This window comes from Nilaparvata lugens, chromosome 12, assembly GCF_014356525.2.
Source record: "Nilaparvata lugens isolate BPH chromosome 12, ASM1435652v1, whole genome shotgun sequence".
Taxonomy (NCBI): Eukaryota; Metazoa; Arthropoda; class Insecta; order Hemiptera; family Delphacidae; genus Nilaparvata; species Nilaparvata lugens.
In genome coordinates, this window is record NC_052515.1 from 6556224 (window position 1) to 6577886 (window position 21663).

The 21663-nt window shown below is 33.7% G+C and overlaps 1 protein-coding gene across 1 annotated transcript; it reads left to right on the plus strand.

The window, feature by feature from the left end:
* The first annotated feature begins 2760 nt into the window (after positions 1–2760).
* LOC111050401 lies at positions 2761–11347 on the plus strand. Its single transcript, XM_039438817.1, has 6 exons — positions 2761–2978; positions 5577–5675; positions 6183–6297; positions 7625–7796; positions 9503–9757; positions 10680–11347. The coding sequence occupies exons 1-6, from the start codon at positions 2926–2928 to the stop codon at positions 11063–11065; spliced, it is 1080 nt and encodes a 359-aa protein (XP_039294751.1). The 5' UTR covers positions 2761–2925; the 3' UTR covers positions 11066–11347.
* The last annotated feature ends 10316 nt before the right edge of the window (positions 11348–21663 follow it).

The window sequence follows — 21663 nt, forward strand, 5'->3', positions numbered from 1 at the left end:
CAGATTTACAGAAATTGCTTGCTCAATATAATAGGATAATGTACCCGAATTTCTACGTGTCCCTGATGATGTCTCATCTGTTTTTATTAATGCTTAATTTGTGTGAGCAGTGTATACGGAATAAACGTATACAGTTTTCAGTTTTCATGCAATCAAATCTCTAATGCCCGGTTTCAACAACCTTGATCAAATATATAACCTAGCCATGGTCAATTAGACCATAGTCAAAATTTGATCACTCGTTCAAACATATAACTGTTCCACCAACCTCGAGATTGATCAAAACTCCGTCGGTCAAATCTGAACATGGTCAACTCTTGTAGCTGTACTTTTCTGAAGTTTGCCTACATGTTTGCTGGCTTGCTATTGGCCACATCTGATTTTTATGAATGGAAATTACTGAGATATTGCCATTTTTCAAATTCTAATGAATTAATAATTATTATTAAACGAAAATCCAACCTAGCCAGCAATGAAGCAGCCAATCTTATGATGACAATCATTTTTCAGAGAATATTATTGGATCACCAATTTCCATTGCGTACGCAATCAATAAAAGGGGCTAAAGAGAACAATTATAATTATTATCTTTGCAGCTGTTTAGGAACCAGAGCGAGCTTTTCTAAGGTATCTGTTGAGATTTTATCAAATGAGGTCCTTTTAATGATTGCAGGTTTTTTCGAATTTTCTAATCGAAGGTGTGAAGTAATAATCATCAATATTCATGGTTAAATAATAATTGTATGTAAGTATGTAAGTAAGTAATTGTAAATAAGTATGTTGAGCATTCAAGGCCTTTGTTTAGAGCAATGAGAATATTGCCATTCCAAAATGTATATATTTATAAAGTACTAAAGATCTTCTTCGATAGAGCCAGCACTGACCGAAGGTGTGAAAGACCTAGATTAAATTATATCTTGAGAAATCGATTGGATGTGAATATCCCAAGACCAAATTTAACTTTATTCAAAAAATTTTATTCCTTCTTGGCTCCAAAGTTTTATAATACTCCCTATTACACTAAAATTATTGAATAATAAACACACGTTTCTTGAAGAAGTGAAGGAGTACCTTATGCAATTAGAGGATACTAATACTTTTCTCATAACCCTGATATAACTCAACCTGTTGTACTTTGCAATTCAATGTCATTATATTTGCATATGGTCTCTTACAATGAATTATTGTGCGTATACTTTGTATTTGTATCTTTATGTTTTTCCCGTGGAATTGCTTTATGTGAAATGATGATTTCATCATTCATCATCATACCCCTTATAGAGTTGGAGGTAAATTTCATATGATACATTTGGTAGTCAGTGTATTTTAAGAATTATATATCCTATTATAATAGCTCATTTATGTGAAGTCCACTTTGTTTCTTCTAATTTATGTCATTCTAGCAGTATATTTGTAATATTTAGAGACCAGTCGGTCGCATCGGATTACCCATCTAGGGTGAATTTCATATGATACATTTGGTAGTCAGTGTATTTTAAGAATTATATATCCTATTATAATAGCTCATTTATGTGAAGTCCACTTTGTTTCTTCTAATTTATGTCATTCTAGCAGTATATTGTAATATTTAGAGACCAGTCGGTCGCATCGGATTACCCATCTAGGGTGAATTTCATATGATACATTTGGTAGTCAGTGTATTTTAAGAATTATATATCCTATTATAATAGCTCATTTATGTGAAGTCCACTTTGTTTCTTCTAATTTATGTCATTCTAGCAGTATATTTGTAATATTTAGAGACCAGTCGGTCGCATCGGATTACCCATCTAGGGTGAATTTCATATGATACATTTGGTAGTCAGTGTATTTTAAGAATTATATATCCTATTATAATAGCTCATTTATGTGAAGTCCACTTTGTTTCTTCTAATTTATGTCATTCTAGCAGTATATTTGTAATATTTAGAGACCAGTCGGTCGCATCAGATTACCCATCTAGGGTAAATTTCATGTGATACATTTGGTAGTCAGTGTATTTTAAGAATTATATATCATAATTGCTCATTTATGTGAAGTCCACTTTGTTTCTTCTAATGCATGTCATTCTAGCAGTATATTTGTAATATTTAGAGACCAGTCGGTCGCATCAGATTACCCATCTACGTAGTTCTTAGCTCTAGTTTTAAGATTTATGCATACCACCCCACACAGGCTAGTCCTCGGGGCGTTTTTGTTTTATTCATTCTTATAAAAGAATCTTATCATTTTGTTACATCATTATTACTGTACATGTCTATGTTTAGATGATAAGAAACAGATTTTTTCCTGTTATTGTACTAGTTTTTGGATGAATAAAATCTTTTTCATTTCATTTCAATTACTGAAGCTTTAGTCGAAAATATTACGAAAAAGCTCAAAATTTCCATATTTTTTCCATACACCACGAAATTATTGTTGAAATAGAATCAAAGTCATGTATTGCACTTTCATATCCCCCCAATATATATAGCATGTTACGAATCATGAGAGTCATTCGAATGAATGCCTGTGTCAAATGATATTGTCACTCCTCCAGTTTCTCATGATTGTTAAAACAATAGAAATGCAACTTTATTCAATCCTAAAGCAAGCGAATAAGTAAAGAAACTTAATTTTCTCAAGTAGAACTATCATAAAAATAGACAACTCACGTCATAGGAGATGCACGAACAAAGTTTTTCTGTAACAAACATCATGTCGAGAATTAATTTTTGATCAAAAATAGCGTTCGATTTCTGTCTTCCAACATTAATATTGTTCATTGAGCCGTGAATCATGCATCCTAGTGGTGAAAATTCATCTCAAATGCTCAAGTGAACTTCTCAATTTCAGTAAAGTTTTTTGTGTAAATAAGTGATTTTGTTTGTGCTTGTAACTTTGAAAAACTTAGAGAAACTAAGTTGAAAACTCGGTGTGTGAAATATGAGGTGGTTACCCCTCCTGTATTTCGGAGTATCAGCTATATTCCACGAATGGTGAGTTTTAATGTTGAAGTTAATAATTTCATCGTCTTTCAATGAAGTGAACTACTTAAACATAACCCATCTAAAGTATAAATACTTTATTCTTCTGAAGCAAGATATCATCTAAAAATTATTGAATGATCGAAGTGAATTCTATGTTTCAAGTCAATCGTCATTTATTTGTTTGTTTGTTTGTACTGCAGTTACAGTCGCAGTTATGGACCGATTTGAATGAAATTTGGTACACATTTTTTTGAATCAAGGCGTAGGAACGTATCTATTTGAAATTTTTAAATTCATCCCCCCTTCAAGATAGCGGCCTTTTATTTGGAAATTTTACCATAAAATACAACCTATCTTTTCAATACTTTATCAGATCAGGAAAAAATCGGGTTCATTCTTCTCAGCGCTCCATAGCGGTATTATTATTCATATATCACATGTTCAACATTTTTAATTATTTTTAAATATTTAATTTTTGAAATTCGATTTTCTTTCAGTCCCAATTCAAGTTTCTGATTTTTTATTTTTTCAACCGTGCTTCCGAGCTCAAAAGTGTAGAGGACATTTTTATTCTTCAGTGATCCAAGGTGATCTTATACCAGATATCAGATGTTAAAAATTTCAAAAAATATAGAATTCGATAACTACCCCCCATCGACGCCATTAATCACAAATTTCAAGTTTCAGATTTTTTTACCTCTTCAACCTCTTCAATCTTCAAATGTGTAGGATACTTTTATTTTCCAGCGTTCCAAGGCAGTCTTATTTCATACATCACATGTTGAAAATTTTGAATTCTCCATGATTCGATATTCTTTTCAGTCCCACATTCCAAGTTGCAGATTTTTATCTCTTCAACCGTGCACCCTAGCTCAAAAGTGTACAGAACTTCTATTTCTCAGCGTCCTCCACCGATCCTATTGCATATCACCATACTCTTAATCCAATTCGTGTGTGTGTTTGTGTGTGAATAGGCGGGCGTGTGTGAGTAGTGATGTTAGTGAGTGTAGCGAGTTCTACTGTGCTCCTAACTACTAGTTGAGTTTGATTCAACTTTCACTGACGGTATTGACCATTATTATGTAGGGTAGTGTAATAAGTAGAATGTGCACTGTTTTGAATCTACATTTTGGAGAATTATCTGAATATACTGAAATTATTCAATGTACTGATATACTAGAATATCGATATACTAAAATAATCAATAATAATAACTTGAGGGATCTGAGGACATATTATGGGTCGGTCTCCAATCTGGGGATTTAGCTAAGTTCTAGACTTTAAACAGCTAGTCAGAAAATTGGCTCTCCGAAACGGGGCATAGGTGTATTGTAAACACCCATTGTGTGATACATCATTTTAAAGACCTTTTCAAAACGGGAAAGGTGACATCAATAGAAATGTTCTATGATACTCTTATCCAAAATGGCGGCTGATTGAACTTTATCAATGATTATTTATTTGAAAACTAAAACTTCAACCAGCCGCCATTTTGGATAAACGTATCATAGAACATTTCTATCGATGTCACCTTTCTTGTTTTCGAAAGGCCTCAAAAATGATTCACCACACAATGGATGTTAACATTTAAAATATTTGATCTACAAATCCTCATTTCCTTGAAAACCAAAACTTCAATCAGCCGCCATTTTGGATACTAGTATCATAGAAAATTTCAATTGATGTCATCTTTCTTGGTTTAAAAAGGCCTTTGAAATGATGTACCACTCAATGAGTGTTTACATTTAAAATATTCGAGTTATAACCCCTAAAAGTTAAAATTCAGTTGTACGTCAAAAAGTAGAGCTTTTGACCAATAACATGACCTAAAAGTAACAGTATTATATTCACAACAGTCTCCAACTTATTGAAGGGTTCCCATACATATGACTCACTCTGTATAATCAGCTGATGAAAAGTTTATTGCTCATGTTAAGATGCAATATAAATCCTTTTGTATGACATGACTGTCATTGCCTTCATGCAAATGCTTCTCAAATCTACTCTTGTCCGTCTCTAACTCTCATGATTAGTAACCTTTACCTTGGCATTATGATTGATAACAGCCTGATATGGTGTCCTCACATTGATAACATTTAAGAAAACTTCAAGTGCTAATTGTAAAAGTCTTTCATTTGCATAAACATATCAATCCTGACTGCCTTATAAGTCCCTGATGGAACCAATAATTTCATATGGCATTAAAACATGAGGGAGTGCAGCCAATTAAAACTATTCAACTCAGAGTTGAACGAATACAATTAAGAACATTGAAATGCACAACTACTTTGAATCTTCATGTTGATAAAATTGATTCATATAACTCACGTAGCTTACAATTATATTTCATCATACCTTATCGCCAAAACATTTCTATCTTTTCAAAATTGTAATTTTAATCTCCTCTAATCTTATAAACTTCTCAGATTTCCAAAGACATATTTTTCAAATTCATGATATTATACTGTTTGAATTAATTTTTACAATCATACAATGTTTTATGAATTGTTGTTATATTCCATTAATCTATTATTCAATCGAGATATCAAATTTCAACCTGAATTTTTTAGCTTGGGATGATATTTTTGTCTGATTTTGTTATTGTAGCTATGCTTTCATGCCTGATATGCTTGGTGGGGGCGTCCAGCAGAATAATATGTTGAAGTTCAAGCATGAGATTTTCCAGTCAAAGTACCCCGGACAAACGTAAGTCAAAAGTGATCAGATAACAAGTAGTAATTAATATACATTATATTACAATGTGATTGACATTAATCTTTTATCACACATCATTTTGTACTTTGTAATGTAGTTAGTGGAGTCAATTCCCTAAATCTTCGCAGTAGAAGAAGAAGGAAATTGTATTATTACATACAGGAATTTTCAGCCCCACGGTCCTTTACCTTTATACCTTGAACCTAAGTAATTTATGTCGATCCTTTCCAAAGAATAGCCATTGATATGTTCAAAAAAAATTTTAGATGCAACAGAATATCACTTCGATTTTATTCTATCACTCTCGAACTATATTTCATCCTAAAATTGTTGAATAATTTCTCAGTAGTCTATGTATTCTTCATGGAATATTGAGATATGAAATCTTCAAAGTCCAGTTGATCTGAATAATTTTTCGAATTTGTTCTGTGATTCATTTCAAGATGAAGAATTTCGAATTTCAAATTCAATTGGTTTTCATTTTTTTACAATTTTCAGCTGTGAACTTATTCCAAATATAGGACTGCCGTATCCCGAATACCACGCTGGAGACTCTCACTATGCGACAAAACTGATATCTCTCAATTCTTACATTTGTGCAGATACGAAATTTGTGAGTATCTATTCAATCTTATCTATGGATTCCTGACCTTAATTTTTTTCAATAATCTTAGATGAGTTATGACATCCTCTGGGGAATTATGTGTGATGGATGTTAGTTCTTCAAATTTATTAATTTACTTTTTAATAAATTAAATATAGTTTCCATGGTGGATAGGAAGTGGAAAATCAAGATTAAAAATTTTTGTTCGACATCTGTTGAAATGATTGTTATATAATAGAATCCGCAACATGCTATGGACATAAAATCCGCAACATGCTAAAAATAAATATGCTATTCACATATGATTAAATTATATTATACAATTCAATTTCAACTACCTTTACCGGCTTGATATCATACTTTCTTGAAGTTTTCCCTTGTTCACTGGTTTTGAAAATGTATAGTCTTCCATTCTTCCTCATAGAAGAATCATTACATCATTTTTTTTCTTATTTACTAAGCTGATCTCAATTTGTTGCTGTTTAACGATTCTCGTGCCTACATTTGGATAGATTTGGCGTGTCTAGTATAGGTCAATGACAGATCTCAATCTTCATTGGTTAACAGCTGATGGCCAATCATAGCTCCATTTGAATGTGTTTTCTCATTGGTGAACTGTAGCACAATTAAAAATTCACTTCAGTCTTGGAGGAATATGCAGAGCAGAGAAATGGAGGGAGATCTGCCAATTACAATGATTGATAGAGTCATAGGTAGAAGCGCTGTTCCTAATCTGTCAGTCGTTTGACTGCTATTAGACAGGAAACTTTGCATGTGTATCATGAGCACATGAACAGTCACTAGAAGTTGGAGATCGCTGGCCAATTCAAAACCGCAACATCGCGTCTCTGTATCCCTCCAGCTGTATGCTTTCTCTGCTGCGCATGTCCAAACCAAGTAAGAAGTAATTCTGTACAAAGTATAATGAGTACCAGTAGTTTTCTCATTGATTATTTCAGGAATAACTGGAAAGTAGAGAAATTCATGATGATATTTTGATGAGAGAAACCATTAGTTTTTATATTCTCCTGCTGAATTTTCAAGCTTTCAGTTTACCATGGATTTATAATAGTGTAACTACAATGATTCAACTTTTAGGAACATAGAGTGAAGCTATAATGACACACTGCTATCGAGATGTAGCAGCTTCCTCACTTCTCACACGGATGAATCACCTCAGTTGTAACAACCGAAACTAGTAGCACAATTTTATTATTTTTAGTAAATCAGTGGTTTGACAGTATCAAGTCGTTTTCATTCATTATGGATAATGTAATGATATTTTCTTGGAAGGAAATGAATTTAATCATCCCTTAATCTTTGAATTTGATTACAGGCAGAGCCCTACTATAAGACGGAAGCAGTGCATTTGTATGACGAGATTGATTACCACATTTTCGTCCGTAGACGAGAACCAGGTGTGGAACGGTCTATCGGATTCCAAGATAACGGTTTCATAATGGGCCTGGCCAAATACTATGACACAAAGAAGAAACCGTTCAATATTTGTGAGTTCCACTCCAATTCCCATTTAATAATATTATTGGTCATTCAATGATATAATTTATAATCACAAATCAGGATGATTCATCATAGAATCTATGTTATCATTGATAACATTGGGATGAGAGCAGTCAGGTACCAGCAAGCTGGGAAGAATAACCTGTCGATACATGGATACCCATAGAAATGTAATGGAAATTGGGTATTTTTCAAGGGATTTGCATAATTTATTTTGAAGAACCCTTAGAAAATACTTCTTTTTGAAAATTCGTAGCTCCGGAGTCTTGCGCAACCACTCAATTTATTGGAAATGTTATCATCTTCAATTTTGTAAAAAATGTTTTTTCGCCATACTGCACAGAAAGCAGCTGTTTTCCAGTCCCTACGTAGATCTGAAAGACATTGTTTGCAGACGACTCTCGTCTGACGTCAGAACAGGTTTCTTTCCGGCCTAGGCCGGAAAGAGTAACATTTCCAGCCGCTAACATGGAACTAAGAAAGGTGATCAAAAAACAGCTGATCAAAAAACTTTCCATTATTTGTGTTCAATATTCAATAATTTATAATAATATCATCTTATTGTTATTTGAAAGAATAAAAAAGTATATACTCAACCTCCCACATAATTGAACATCATCTTTTAGGTTTTTTAGACTAATCTATAAAATATAAATAAAAAATGAAAATACTTGGACAATTTCCTGATACTCAGATTACCTCAGATTTGCTAGAGCTATCACCTTCCACTTCTGCTTTCGGAAGTGCTTAGTAAACAACTATTCCCATATATATATATATTGTTTATTTTTGTGTGTGGCGAAAAATAGCGTTCGCACCACGGGCAAAACCACGGGGTTTTGGGGACGAAGCCGCCTTTTGGCGTGTCAGAAAATTTCAGATTCGAATTCAGCGCCCCAGAATACATATAATAGAGAAATTCTTTCTGGGCTGTTTCCTAAAAATCGACCATTTAACTGGACTATTACTGTCCTACTCAAGCACAAGAGGTTCATGTAGGCCTCATCCTCGAAAAATTCGCTTTACCACGAAATCAGGACAATGAATACGCCTCTGATGCTGAGTCAGTCACACTTCAGACCATGTTATTTATACCTAATTGCTACACAGCACACACTGTATGAATTTGGTATCATCTTCCGTATCTTTCATTGTATAACCATTTATTTTTCATTTCTTACATGTTCAATTTGTTAGTAAATAGTAGTGAAGACTGATTTGGGCGTAATGCCTGTAGTCTTCCTTGACATTGTAAATAAATAAATAAATAAATAAATGAATAAATTTAAAAACGAGTGTTATACGTGTATGAACACTCACATAAGAGTGAATACTTGACATGAGTTCTACCATTTTGAACACTCACACGAAAACCAATGATTGAACCATTGGTTTTTATGGGAGATTTCCAACATTGGCAGACCAGTACCGCAAATAATGCATCTCATATGGTTGGGGAGCTAAGGACCATGCCGCTTCTTCTTACTGTCCATTTACAGACCACAACCTTTTACCACCCGATTAAAATCAATAACAAACTTTAAATAAGTTTTGCTGTTGCGGTACAACCTTTCTCATCCTAGACCAAGTCACTTTTGTCAATATCAGTGTGACCAGTCACACTCAATATTTTTCCACGGTTTCTGTTGAACAGAGAGGTTGATGGTTGATGCGGTTCTGTTTTCTGTTCCAGATACGGGAAACTACTTGAGATCACTCAAGGGCCATGGAACAGTGAAACCCTCCAAACCAATGCACAAAAAGAAGCCGCGTGTTTCCAGTGATTCCAATCCCCAAGCAAAGAACAACGTTCCAATACTCAATGCAAAGGTGACTCACAAGAGGGTGACTGATTCTGGACGTTCTGAGACAGTAGAGGAACCAAATAGTGACAGCAGTAGCTCTACGGATGATGTTAAAAGAGTTGCCCAAAAAGCGAAAGATCATGGTAAGATATTTGATATTTGATATTCATTAGAAAACATCTTACGTTGCCAGGTCTGATAAGACCTATGGCAAACACTAAAACATGATGAGCAAGAAAATACCAACATAACAATGCTAAGATTGATTCAAATACTGTACAATAAGAATCACTTATTAAACTAAGTTATAATAAATTAGGAGTTAGGTGCCGGTAGACAATTTGAAATACAGTTTTTTAAGTGATGAGAAAAGATACAGAATGGAAGCTTAGGTAGGAAAGATGGAAAGAGGGAAATGAATATGATCAACAATACCTTTTTCAATTGAAAGCGGAGTTTTAAAATTAAATAGGTGAAATAGTTATAAACGAGGAAAGAAGGTTGAGAAAGAAAAATGCAAAAGAAGAAGAAAAAAAATCTAAATGAGGAATATATTATAATGAATAGAAAGCTAGTAGATAAAATTATTTCTGACAATCTAAACAAACTCCGGTGTTCATAGAAAAAAAATTCTGGGTAAGAATTTAATGGAATACTCCACCAGTGAGGAGGTTGCAAACAGAACTAGACGATTGATAAGCATTGAATAGAAACATAAACAAAAACAAAGAAAAGAATAAAAAAAAGAATCAGTCCTTTCTGGAGAATAAAAGTTAGTCCATTTTGGAATATGATTATCAAAATAAAAATTAGTCTTTTAAAAAATTATAAGAGTAACACTTTGAACGTTCTGATTAAACAATATCACACGGAGTCTGATTGTAATTGGCTCAACTTGGCGACATACCACCGACCATCCTCGCCAGTGTACATGACTCGGCCGTCACTGGTCCACACGTTCTTGACGCCATGCTTGGCCACCATCTGCCTGTAGGGAGCGACACAACGACTCGTAAGAATATTTTTCCACGGTTTCTGTTAATGCGGTTCTGTTTTCTGTTCCAGATACGGGAAACTACTTGAGATCACTCAAGGGCCATGGAACAGTGAAACCCTCCAAACCAAAGCACAAAAAGAAGCCGCGTGTTTCCAGTGATTCCAATCCCCAAGCAAAGAAGAATGTTCCAATACTCAATGCAAACGTGGTTCGCAATTCTGGAGGTTCTGAGACAATAGAGGAACCAAATCGTGACAGCAGTGAAGAAGTTGCCCAAAAAGCGAAAGATCGTAAGAGTAAGCTAGATAAAGGGAAGAGCCGTAAAGAAATAGCGAAAGATGAGAAGAGCCGCGAAGAAGATTTGGAGGAGAAAGGGGAGAATATAAAGGATGTAGAGAATGAAGGAAAGAAGAAGAAGAAGAAGAGAAAGAGGAGGCATCATCGCAATGATTAAAGTTTTCTAAATCTAGGGCTTATCTCATAGAGTGATTCAGAAGTCATGTAATACAGGGAAAAACTACAGTACCTTATACTTAAATTATCAAGGTATTTTTTTTTTTAATTTTTCAAGGTAACCTGGACAAAGCTAGCATAGCTATGATGAGATTCACTGTGAACTGTCAGCATTGCTTCAATGGAAAGTAGTGATGTTATTTATAACGAGTGCTGCCAGGAGAAAGTGAATTTCACCTCTATAGTTATGTGATAACGCTTTATAAAGCCGTTAGAATAAGACTACAATACAATTATTGAACCAATACAAGTGACAATAATTATTCATAGTCTCTTCCAAAGAGGTCTCAACTACTGTATTGTCATAATAATATTATCCATATTCCAACTATTCATCAAAGTTTTGGAGAGGAATGATATAGACTCAGCCTAGTTTTTCCTCCATGTTCATAATATTATAATTATGATTATAGTGTTTTGTACTTGTAGAATGAATAAATAAATGGAATAAATATCATTCCTGAATAAGTTGATGAATATACTGTGCTGTATTCAGTGTAAGTTAATTTGAAAGGGAAAGATGCTGCATTCAATGTGAGTCTATTCAAAAATGAAACTAATCAAGTTTTTAATAGTATAGTTTGGCAGAGGCGGCAATATTAGTTGTGGACCTTGGCCTTTTACAGAATGTCCCACAAAAAGTCAAACAGCCGAAAACCATCGATTCTACATGGAATTTGCAATGAAAAATATCCAGCAAAATTTTCTCAAATCGACCTTAGTTTTCAAAATCTATGGATTTTTACTTTTGGATAAGGCCTACTTAACGTCATTGAAACGTAGATAAACTAGAAAACTATCAGTCAAAATCTGATTGTAAGGATAAAGTTGGAAAGATAAAGAGATTTCCAATAGATTCTCATTAATTATCGTTTTGTTTGACGTGTTTGAATTTTTTATGAGCGCGCAAATTTGATAAAAGAACATTCTTCGAGCTCAAAGTCATAGGCTATATTCAGTTCTCATTACTTTTGGTATTGGAATTCCTAACAGGTTTTTATTATGACAAGGATTCCATGATACACCTTACAATTTTTCTCTCAAAAACACACAATGCTTGCTCTCCTCTACTTGTCAGCGTCCACGTCTCAGCACCATAGGTGGCCACTGGTCTGATCAGTGTTTCGTAAAGCCGCAGCTTAGACATGTGTGATGAGAGCTTTGACTTCTTTAGTTTCATGTGGACAAATGACGCCTTGTTTGCAGCTAAAATCCTGCTTTCCACGTCCTCTCGTAACTTGTTATCACAATTGAGAAGCGTTCCCAAGTACTTGAACTCCCTTTTCAATTCAATTTGATTCAAATATTTTCATTCAGCAAATGTACAAATACATTGAATAACGTCATATATAATAAAATAAGAAAACACACAAAACAGTCACCCTCAGATTTTGAAGCCAAACTCCTCCTCCACATACCAGATGACCAACATGTCTTCTTCTCTCGTTTGCTGATATCATAAGATACTTAGTTTTTTCTATATTAATCTCAAGACCAAACTTCTTTCCTTCATACAATCTCACATTCAGCTTGTAATTAGAATAAAATAAATAAAATCTATGAATTAATAACATCAATATAATCTCTAATATCATCATGAGCATCACAACAATCTACTGTTTCTATTTTATAATAAATATAATGATCATTGCCATCTTTTTTTCGTGGCCTGCCTATGTCTCTTTTGCCTACCGGTTTATACTTGAAAATTATGTGAGGAAGTCCATCAGCTGACATTCGTTCCACATGCTCTCTCCATTGCTGACGATAAGATGCAACTCTCTCATTCAGGCAGAAGATATTATTAGTTCCTTCCTTATGTCCTCATTCCTGATGTGATCTCTTCTGTCACAGCCTTTATCTCATCTCAGCTGCCTGCACTTTACTCTCAAGTGGCTTTGATGTTACCCACGATTCACTACCATAGAGTAGTAGTGGAGCTGCCATTGCCTTATAGAATTTCTTTATCGTACCTGGTAAGTACTGTAGGTAACTGCTACCTGTCTACACTGTCGAACGCCTGCCGGAAGTCAACAAATACAATGTGCAAGTTTACATTAAACTCGATTGTCTACCTCATTACAAATATTTGGTCCGTTGTCCCTCTGTTGTTTCTGAACCCAAAACACGTCAAACAAAGGACCAAATTATCATGAACCTTATCCAAAATTTCTACCACATTTCAATCATATCCTTAGAATTGGATTTTGTCTGATAGTAGTATCCCAGTTATCAAAGTTTTAATGACGTTAAGTAGGCTTATTGAAAAATCGATACATTTTGAAATCTCAGTTTGGTATGAGAAATGTTTACTTGATATGTATTTTGTTGCAAATTCCATCAAGAATCGATGGTCTTCGGCTGTTACACATTTTGTGGGACATTCTGTATAGAAGTGTGAGTTTATGAACTGAATTTAGAAAGGTATATTCAAAGTATGTTTTTTATTTTCTCTGATAATTCAATATATTCAACCTCATGAATGAATATGAATGCCTTTCTGCCTGTATTACACAACTTGTGGAGATTTATGAAATAAGTTTAAACAGTTGAAAGGATAGGAGTTGCATGTGTAGAGGAAGTGATGAAGGAGGTCAGACAATCAAAGGGTGTACAGAAGAAGAGGATGGATGAGTGAAAGAGAAGAGTAGAACTAATGTAAGGATGCAGAATACAGAATATTTTGCAGGAAGAGGAGGAGTATGGGAAGAAGTAGAAGGAATATGAAGAAGTGATGAGGACGTGACGAGAAAGTGAGAAAGTGGTGGGAGTGAATATGTACACTGTAGTATACTCACTTATAAGGTAGACAAGGAGAATGAGTAGCAGGAGTAGGAAAGTATACATGAAAGAAAAGGAGAAATAAATCTGAGGGGGCAGAATATAGAATACTTTAGAGAAGGGCAGAAGTGTTTAGGAGAAATATTGTTGAGAGAGTGGAAAACTAATTTTAGACTAATAGTATGATGAAAATAAGGATATCAGAATGGAATGTATAGAATTAAAGAAGGGGTATTGAAAATTTGTTTGTTTAAATGTGTATTAAACTCATTTTTCAATAAATCCCAATAATTATACATAATATAATAGTTCACTTGTTGGAAATTTAGTTAATTGCAGTGTATGTTTATTTTCGGGTTAGTTTGGTTTTATGATTTTAGTGTTGTTGTTTTCAGGGTTCTTCTAATATTATTTATTTTTGATGGTATTCAATTCAATAAGTCATATTTATTTCGAGTTACAACATTGTTGTCATCTATTAAGAAGGAGTATTGAAGATTTGGAATTATTTTCAAAGTTGTATTGAATTCATTTTTTTATTGATTCTCTGCATATGAATTTATTAGTTCACTAATTTGAAGTTAAGTTTATTAGTGTGTGTTTATTTTTGGGGTACTCAAATTTTATTTTCTTGGTGTTGTTTTTAGAACACTTTATTACTAATTAATTATTCAAATTCATCCAATTTATTTTTGATGTAATTCTGTATTCCATATTATTTCGAGTTACAATAAATAATATTGTTGTCATCTATTTTTAGTATAACCTAATTTTGTCATGTAAATTCCACTATTTAGTTCACCATAAATCAATTACTATGTGAAATAGACTGAGAGAATATTTCCAATTACACTGTACAATGAATGAATGGACAGAATGGAAAGACAATATCATTCATTATCATAATAATGATATTCCTTTTCAAACAATATGAAACTTTGAATTGGGATTTCCTGAAAGTCTCAAACATTCTAAAACTTGAAATATTTTAGAACATTCTAGGGCCTATCTTATATTCCATTAAATTTACTCAGAGTACATTGATTATCATATTAACCAGTCATCATTATTAGTTCAATCCGTTGAGTTCTATGAAAAATTCTGCTTTTAATCTTCAATATTCCTTACATTTTATTTCAATATTTTCATAATTCTAATAAATCCAAGTCAGATGTTTCGTTTGTTGTTTGAATAAAGCAATATAATAATATAAAGAAAAATCTTCAAATGATTTATAACAACTTCGCTCTCTTTAGAATATGATATTACGTAATTCTATCATTTGTATTTCTACTATAGTACCTTTTTATTCTATTGAGCAATGGAAATTATTTGGAATAGCAGCAGTTACACACTAATTCCTCAACGAACTCAGAATTTGGTGTTGTAAAATGCAAAAGTACCTTTTTTATTCTATGGGCAATGGAGATTATTTGGAATAGCATTACACACTAATTCCTCGACGAACTCAGAATTTGGTGTTGTAAAATGCATCCTCCCCATTCATGTACAGGAAACATAATAAATAAAACATAGAGGAATTATATTTTGTTCAAAATTACGTGATTAATCTTAAAAGATTAGCTCCAAGCAAAAAAAAAAATGAGTTTGATTTATTTTGAATCCACAGTGACGTATTTAACCACATAATTTTGAACAAAATATTTATAAATAATTCGTCTATTTTTCTATTATTATTCCTGTACATAAGGAGAATACATTTAACACCAAAGTCTGAGTGGGGAGAAATGAGTATAATATGTAACTGCTATTCCAAATTATCTCCATTGCCCAATAGAATGAAAAGGGTACTGATGCGTAATGATGATGATGCGTCGTTATTTGTGTATTCCCTATCACTAATCCCGAACATGATTGATTGATTCTCTCTTTTCTTCATTATTGAACTCTCAAAAATGTCTTAAAAAATTGTTTCTCTCATTTTCTCAAATTTTTTCCTACTTTAATTAACTTTTTCCGTGGAAGAGATAGATATTATGACTGACTTACTTGAAGGTACAGACTTAAAATTGGTTGGTAATCTTGGTAAAATCAGTCGTATCAATGTGTATGTAGAAAGATAGATCAATCAAACATGTATGTGTGTCATCATGTCGACAATAAAATAAAATTACATGCTTCTTCTCTCTCTACTTTAGTGTCCAGCCTCTCAGGACAACAAGAAAAAAGAAAAAAATCGCTTTTTTGGACTTTAACAAAAGAATAAAAAAAGTTGGTGCAGGCAGTCAGTCAGTCATGTGGCTGGCGGCTGGCTATACGGCGCGCGTATAGAGCGCGACCGGACAGACAGGGTCAGAATTGTAGAGGCTGCTTTCAAAATATTCCTTCACATACCAGGAGAGCAGAACTACTGCACAGAGACTTGAAGAGAGACCTGACAACTAGATGGGTGCAACAAAACAGATGATACGCAATGTTGATATGCGACCCATTCGGTGTGTCACATCAGTTAGTACCTACCACCTTCACAGTGCTGTTCGGCTGGTGCATTTTATGTAGAAATATCCCACTGCACCATATTTGTAAACCAGCGGAGCGGCTTTAGGGTAGTAGGGTAGGTGCTGCGAGCGGCTTGAATTGGAACTATGAAAGAGAGACTGAATACGAGAATTTGTGAAAGACCAAAATGGAATTTTTGCCCATATGTTTTCCAAATTATTATAACATGCCTAATTTCTGTGGCTTAGACGTTGAATATGCCAGTGAACGGGGGGGGGGTCTATGGATCTGGGCATCCATTTTCCACTTAAATCTGAGCAACTGGAGAGATTTCAGGGTTCTCAAGCTCAAACAAATATGTAGTTGAACTGAGTAGGCAATTGTGGAAATTAGTGACATACATTTTTTCCATTTCCTTCCTATATGCATTCTCTCATAATTGAGATTATGAGAAACTTAAGTTTCTCAAGACGGTTAGCAGCCAATACATTTTTCCTAGACTCTCTCTTATTTTACTCAGTGGCGCCATTTCACCAAACTACTAGGGGGGAAAAAACCAAGAGGTATAAGGGGGGGGGAAGATACTCCCAAAGGATATAGGGTTCTGGATTTTTCCCCATAAATGGTTTGTAATCATTCGAAGATGTTTTTATATATGCTTTATTTTTTCCAGTTCCATACAAATGTGGTTGAAGTATCAAAATAATACAGACATATAGCCTACATTATTAGTTATCAAATCATTAGATATTTATTAGAATTATAGGCCTACTAACAGAGAGGCCCTGAAGTACGAATACACATTTACGAATACAATATACATTTTTTCCTAAAAATCATGGAAACAGATAAAATTTTCTTTTACGATTTCATAGGGGATCATATTCTAATTGGAAAATAGCTTTCAGTTAGAAAGCTAAAGAAACAAACATTGAGCTGGACTCAGGGGACCTTGAAACGTATAGAAAGTTAGAAATTGGGTTACCTTAATTTTTTTTCGGAAAGCAATACTTTCCTTACCTTTTCCAAATACCTTTATATAATAGGTAATAAGCTGTTCCCATAATTCTTATCAACTCTGTATACCGTATGTTCATTTTTGATAGTCTGATTGTGCCCTCTTTTTTGCTTTCACTGTGACATCTCGCAACTTGTTATTCTCATCTTGAAATTCATGCAATAACTCACTTATTGTGACCTGATCAATAATTTTACCCATTCTATATCTAAGCTTCAACTATACCACAGAGAAAAATATATTCTTCATTACTCCATACCCGTAGCCATATACTGTCAAGCTATACATTGCTGATACTGTAGAAGGAATTATACTATTGCTGTTTAAAAACAGTATGAAATTCTAAGGATTCGTACAGATAGACCCGCATTTTCATTATTTATCTGATACTTTTGTTGGGGGGGGGGCTAGGCCCCCCCTGCCACCCCTAAATGGCGCAGACACTTACTTGTCTGACAACTAGCTGAATGCAACAAAACAGATGATACGCAATGTTGGTTGATATGCGACCCATTCGGTGTGTCTCGTCAGATAGTACCACCTTCACAGTGCTGTACGCCTGGTGCATTCTATGTAGGAATATCCCACTGCACCATATTTGTAAACCAGCGGCATAGGTGGTGTGGTGCTGCTCAGCGGCTTGAATTGGAACTATGATAGAGTAGTTGACTGTGCGACGACTACTGTGACTACTTACTTACTTACTTACTTACTTACTTAAACGTGCGGTTTGGTTTTAAGAGAATACTCAATACGTGGGCTTTTATGAGAATTTGTCATAGACCAAAATGAAATTTTTGCCCATTTTTCTAAATGGTGTGGTGCTGCTCAGCGGCTTGAATTGGAACTATGATAGAGTTGACTGTGCGACGACTACTGTGACACTACTTACTGTGCGGTTTGGTTTTAAGAGAAATACTCAAATACGTGGGCTTTTATGAGAATTTGTCATAGACCAAAATGAAATTTTTGCCCATTTTTCTAAATTACATATAAAATGCCTCATTTCTGTGGCTTAGACGTTAAATATGCCAGTGAACGGGGTCTATGGATCTGAACATCCATTTTCCACTTATATCTGAGCCACGTATTTCACATACATTTTTCCATTCCCTGTATGCATTCTCCCATAATTGAGATTATGAGAGATAGTAAGTAATGAGAGATTATAATACTGTTAACATATAAAACTCAAGAATAAACCATGTCATGAGGTAGAAATGAGTAATGTGACAAATTATTATCAATGTGAGATGTTACTTGACATTTTATTATATCGCTCGATTGTTTTGCGTTTTGCTCATACAAATAATAACTTCAATTTTTCCCTCATAAATTCAATATTCTCAAACTGAGTTTTCAAACATCGTAATGTGCAATGGATGCTTGGTAGCAAGTCAATTGAACTTCCTGTTAACATATGAACCTGGAAAAACAACAGAAAAATATAATGTATATATATATCATACTTTTTGGTATCTATGAGAAACTGAGATTGATCATTGAAAGAGGTTATGTTATACAATTATGTAATTGCAAAATTGATCAAGTGGAACGAATAATTATAAAGAAAGTTATTAGAAAAGAAGAATAATGAAGTAATGTATTGTCGAATACCCCTTTCATTCTCTACTAGGCTACTGTGAATTGGAATTTCTGATCCAATTGACCCACTCTCACACGCACATCATGTTTATAGTCTCTCAGCTACCAAACAAAGCATGATCAATGGATGAATGAATTATCATAAAACAAAAAGCCACTATAGTACAAACCGTAGCCCTTCTTCTTCACTTCCTTATCAAAGACGTACTCCCAGTAGGTAAAATGGTCTGGTCCATAGGTATCTTTTGTTTTAACCATGTAGTATTCGTTGTCGCCCTATGAAATAATATACTAATAAATTTGATAATAAGAATATTCAGTAATAAATCCATTTTTTCTCCACCTTCTGTCTCCCTGCAACATAATACTAAAGTGTCACTTTTTCGCTCTCGGGAGGAAAAAAAAGGAAAACTCCCTAGAGCATAAAGTAACTTCATTCTAATAACATGGGAAGCATCTCTATTTTAAAAACGTACATTTGAAATGGGTAAGAAGGTCTAAGCTCAGATGAGGAAGCATATAGAGTAGTCAATAAGCCAACTAAATTCAATACTCAACCAGACATTTGATCAATATATGAAATTTATGTTTCTATGCTAAAATTATTACAAACTTCATATCACTATACTAAAAAATGTATGAATATTTTTTTATATACCATGTTTTTCAACGAATATTCCTTATTAACTAATCAAATATTTGAAACGGGGACTTCATCATAGTTGTAGTTGTGGCGGCCATTGTTGTTACAACTTTTGCCGACAGATAGCGCATAGCGCTGTTGGCGGAGAACTTTGATTACAAGCCAACCCAGCTGTTTACGTTTCAGATCATCTTGTAACACATTGTTTGGTCACGTACGTTTTTAAAAATTATTTTATTTGCAGTTTTTATTAAAATGAAGGTGGAGGAAAAATGTTGTGTATATCACGAGTGAAAAATGTTTTTTCTCCCTCAGGAAAATTGATGCCCTTGGCTTCAATGGTTCGCCTCGGGCTTCAAACTTCTCCCTCAGGGAGAAAAAACAGCACTTTTCACTCTAGATATACAAATAACTATTGTTATATGAAGTACGGTTCAACATTTTACCTACAAAATCCAACTGGGATTAAGTAACAATGGAATCGCATTGTCGTTCAATTCGTTCATTGGTTCTTCTAGGATTGACTTTGTTAAATACAATATTTAACAGCGGTTGAATTGAAAAGAGCATATGAGCGAATCCCTTTATATATATATTCAACAGTGGTTAAATTTGGTATATCTAAGCACGGAATAAGGAAACAAAGTGCTCTTTACCTCGTGATCTAGGCCTATTTGGAATCAGGATATTTTTTGCAGATGTGATAAACGTTCAATTGAGACCAGAATGCAGCAAGCGGGTTGTTCCAAATCAAAGATCAGTGTCGCTGAATTCAGGTTCAGGTTCTATTTGTATTACGTGAAATAGAATTGATTGTAAGGAGTGGTGGCTGCATTTGTTGCAGCCACATGTTTTTCTGAACTTACTTCAGCTCTATAAGTTATTGAGTAAGGTGACGGCAATTTTGAACAGATAAATCATGCGGTCTTTACGCGGATTTTTTTTGCTACTCTATAAAATGTACTGTATACAATATAAATATATAATCGATTATTATTCATCATTTTACTTGTAATTCTACGTATCTCAGTTGAATTTTATGTGCTAAAATCATCAACTGTGCTAAAATCATAATACTGTACGTACGTAATATACATAATAAGATGTAATTAGCAATTATCCCTTCAAATATACTGTACCAAATTAGAATGATTCAAATCGTTTTTTTTTAATACTTACGTATTTCTTATCAGTGCATAGAAAGTACTTCTTTTGAGTTTCTGCAACTTTTTGGCCATCTTTCTGTATGTACTTCACGAATTTTTCATATTCTGATACATCTAATTTGATTTGCGGATTGTCTACTTCTTTACAACTGCAAAACAAAAAAAAATTAAACTCAGGCAAAGTAGTATAATATTATTATACTAGAGATACGTCACGACCACGTGCATTTTGTTTTTCATCAGTTGATTCTCAGCTCATCATATCTGTATTTGTAGAAAAACAATAAGATTTATAATAAGTATTCTTCAGCTGATGAAATGTGAAATGTGCGTGCTTGTGGCAATTAAGTCTGTACGCAGCTTAATATGAAAATTCACTTGTTCTTTTGTAAATGTAATAATCAAAATAATATAATTATAATCATACTCACAGTTGATAGGCTTTTTCTTTTTCCTTCTCCTTTTCCTTTCCCTTCCTCCTCCTTCTCCTTTTCCTTTTTCTTCTCCTTTTCCTTTTCCTCTTCCTTCTCCTTTTCCTCTTCCTTTTCCTTTTCCTTCTCTTTCTCCTTCTCTTTTTCCTGTTCCTTCTCCTTATCTTCCTCTTCTTGTATTTTTGGTTTTATTTCTACGATGCTGATTGTAACAATTTTCTTCTTACGACGGTATTTCTTACCCTTGGCATAAAGAGTGACCTGAAAATAAAATAAATTCTATTCTCAATTTTTTCCAATAACTTCCCTCATTTCATGAAGTTTTAATATAGGTACTGTAATGATGATGATATAATAATTGATTCAATAGAATATAATTATAGTACCCTTCAAAATTAATAAAATATTTAAAAAACAAGAATACAATAATTTATT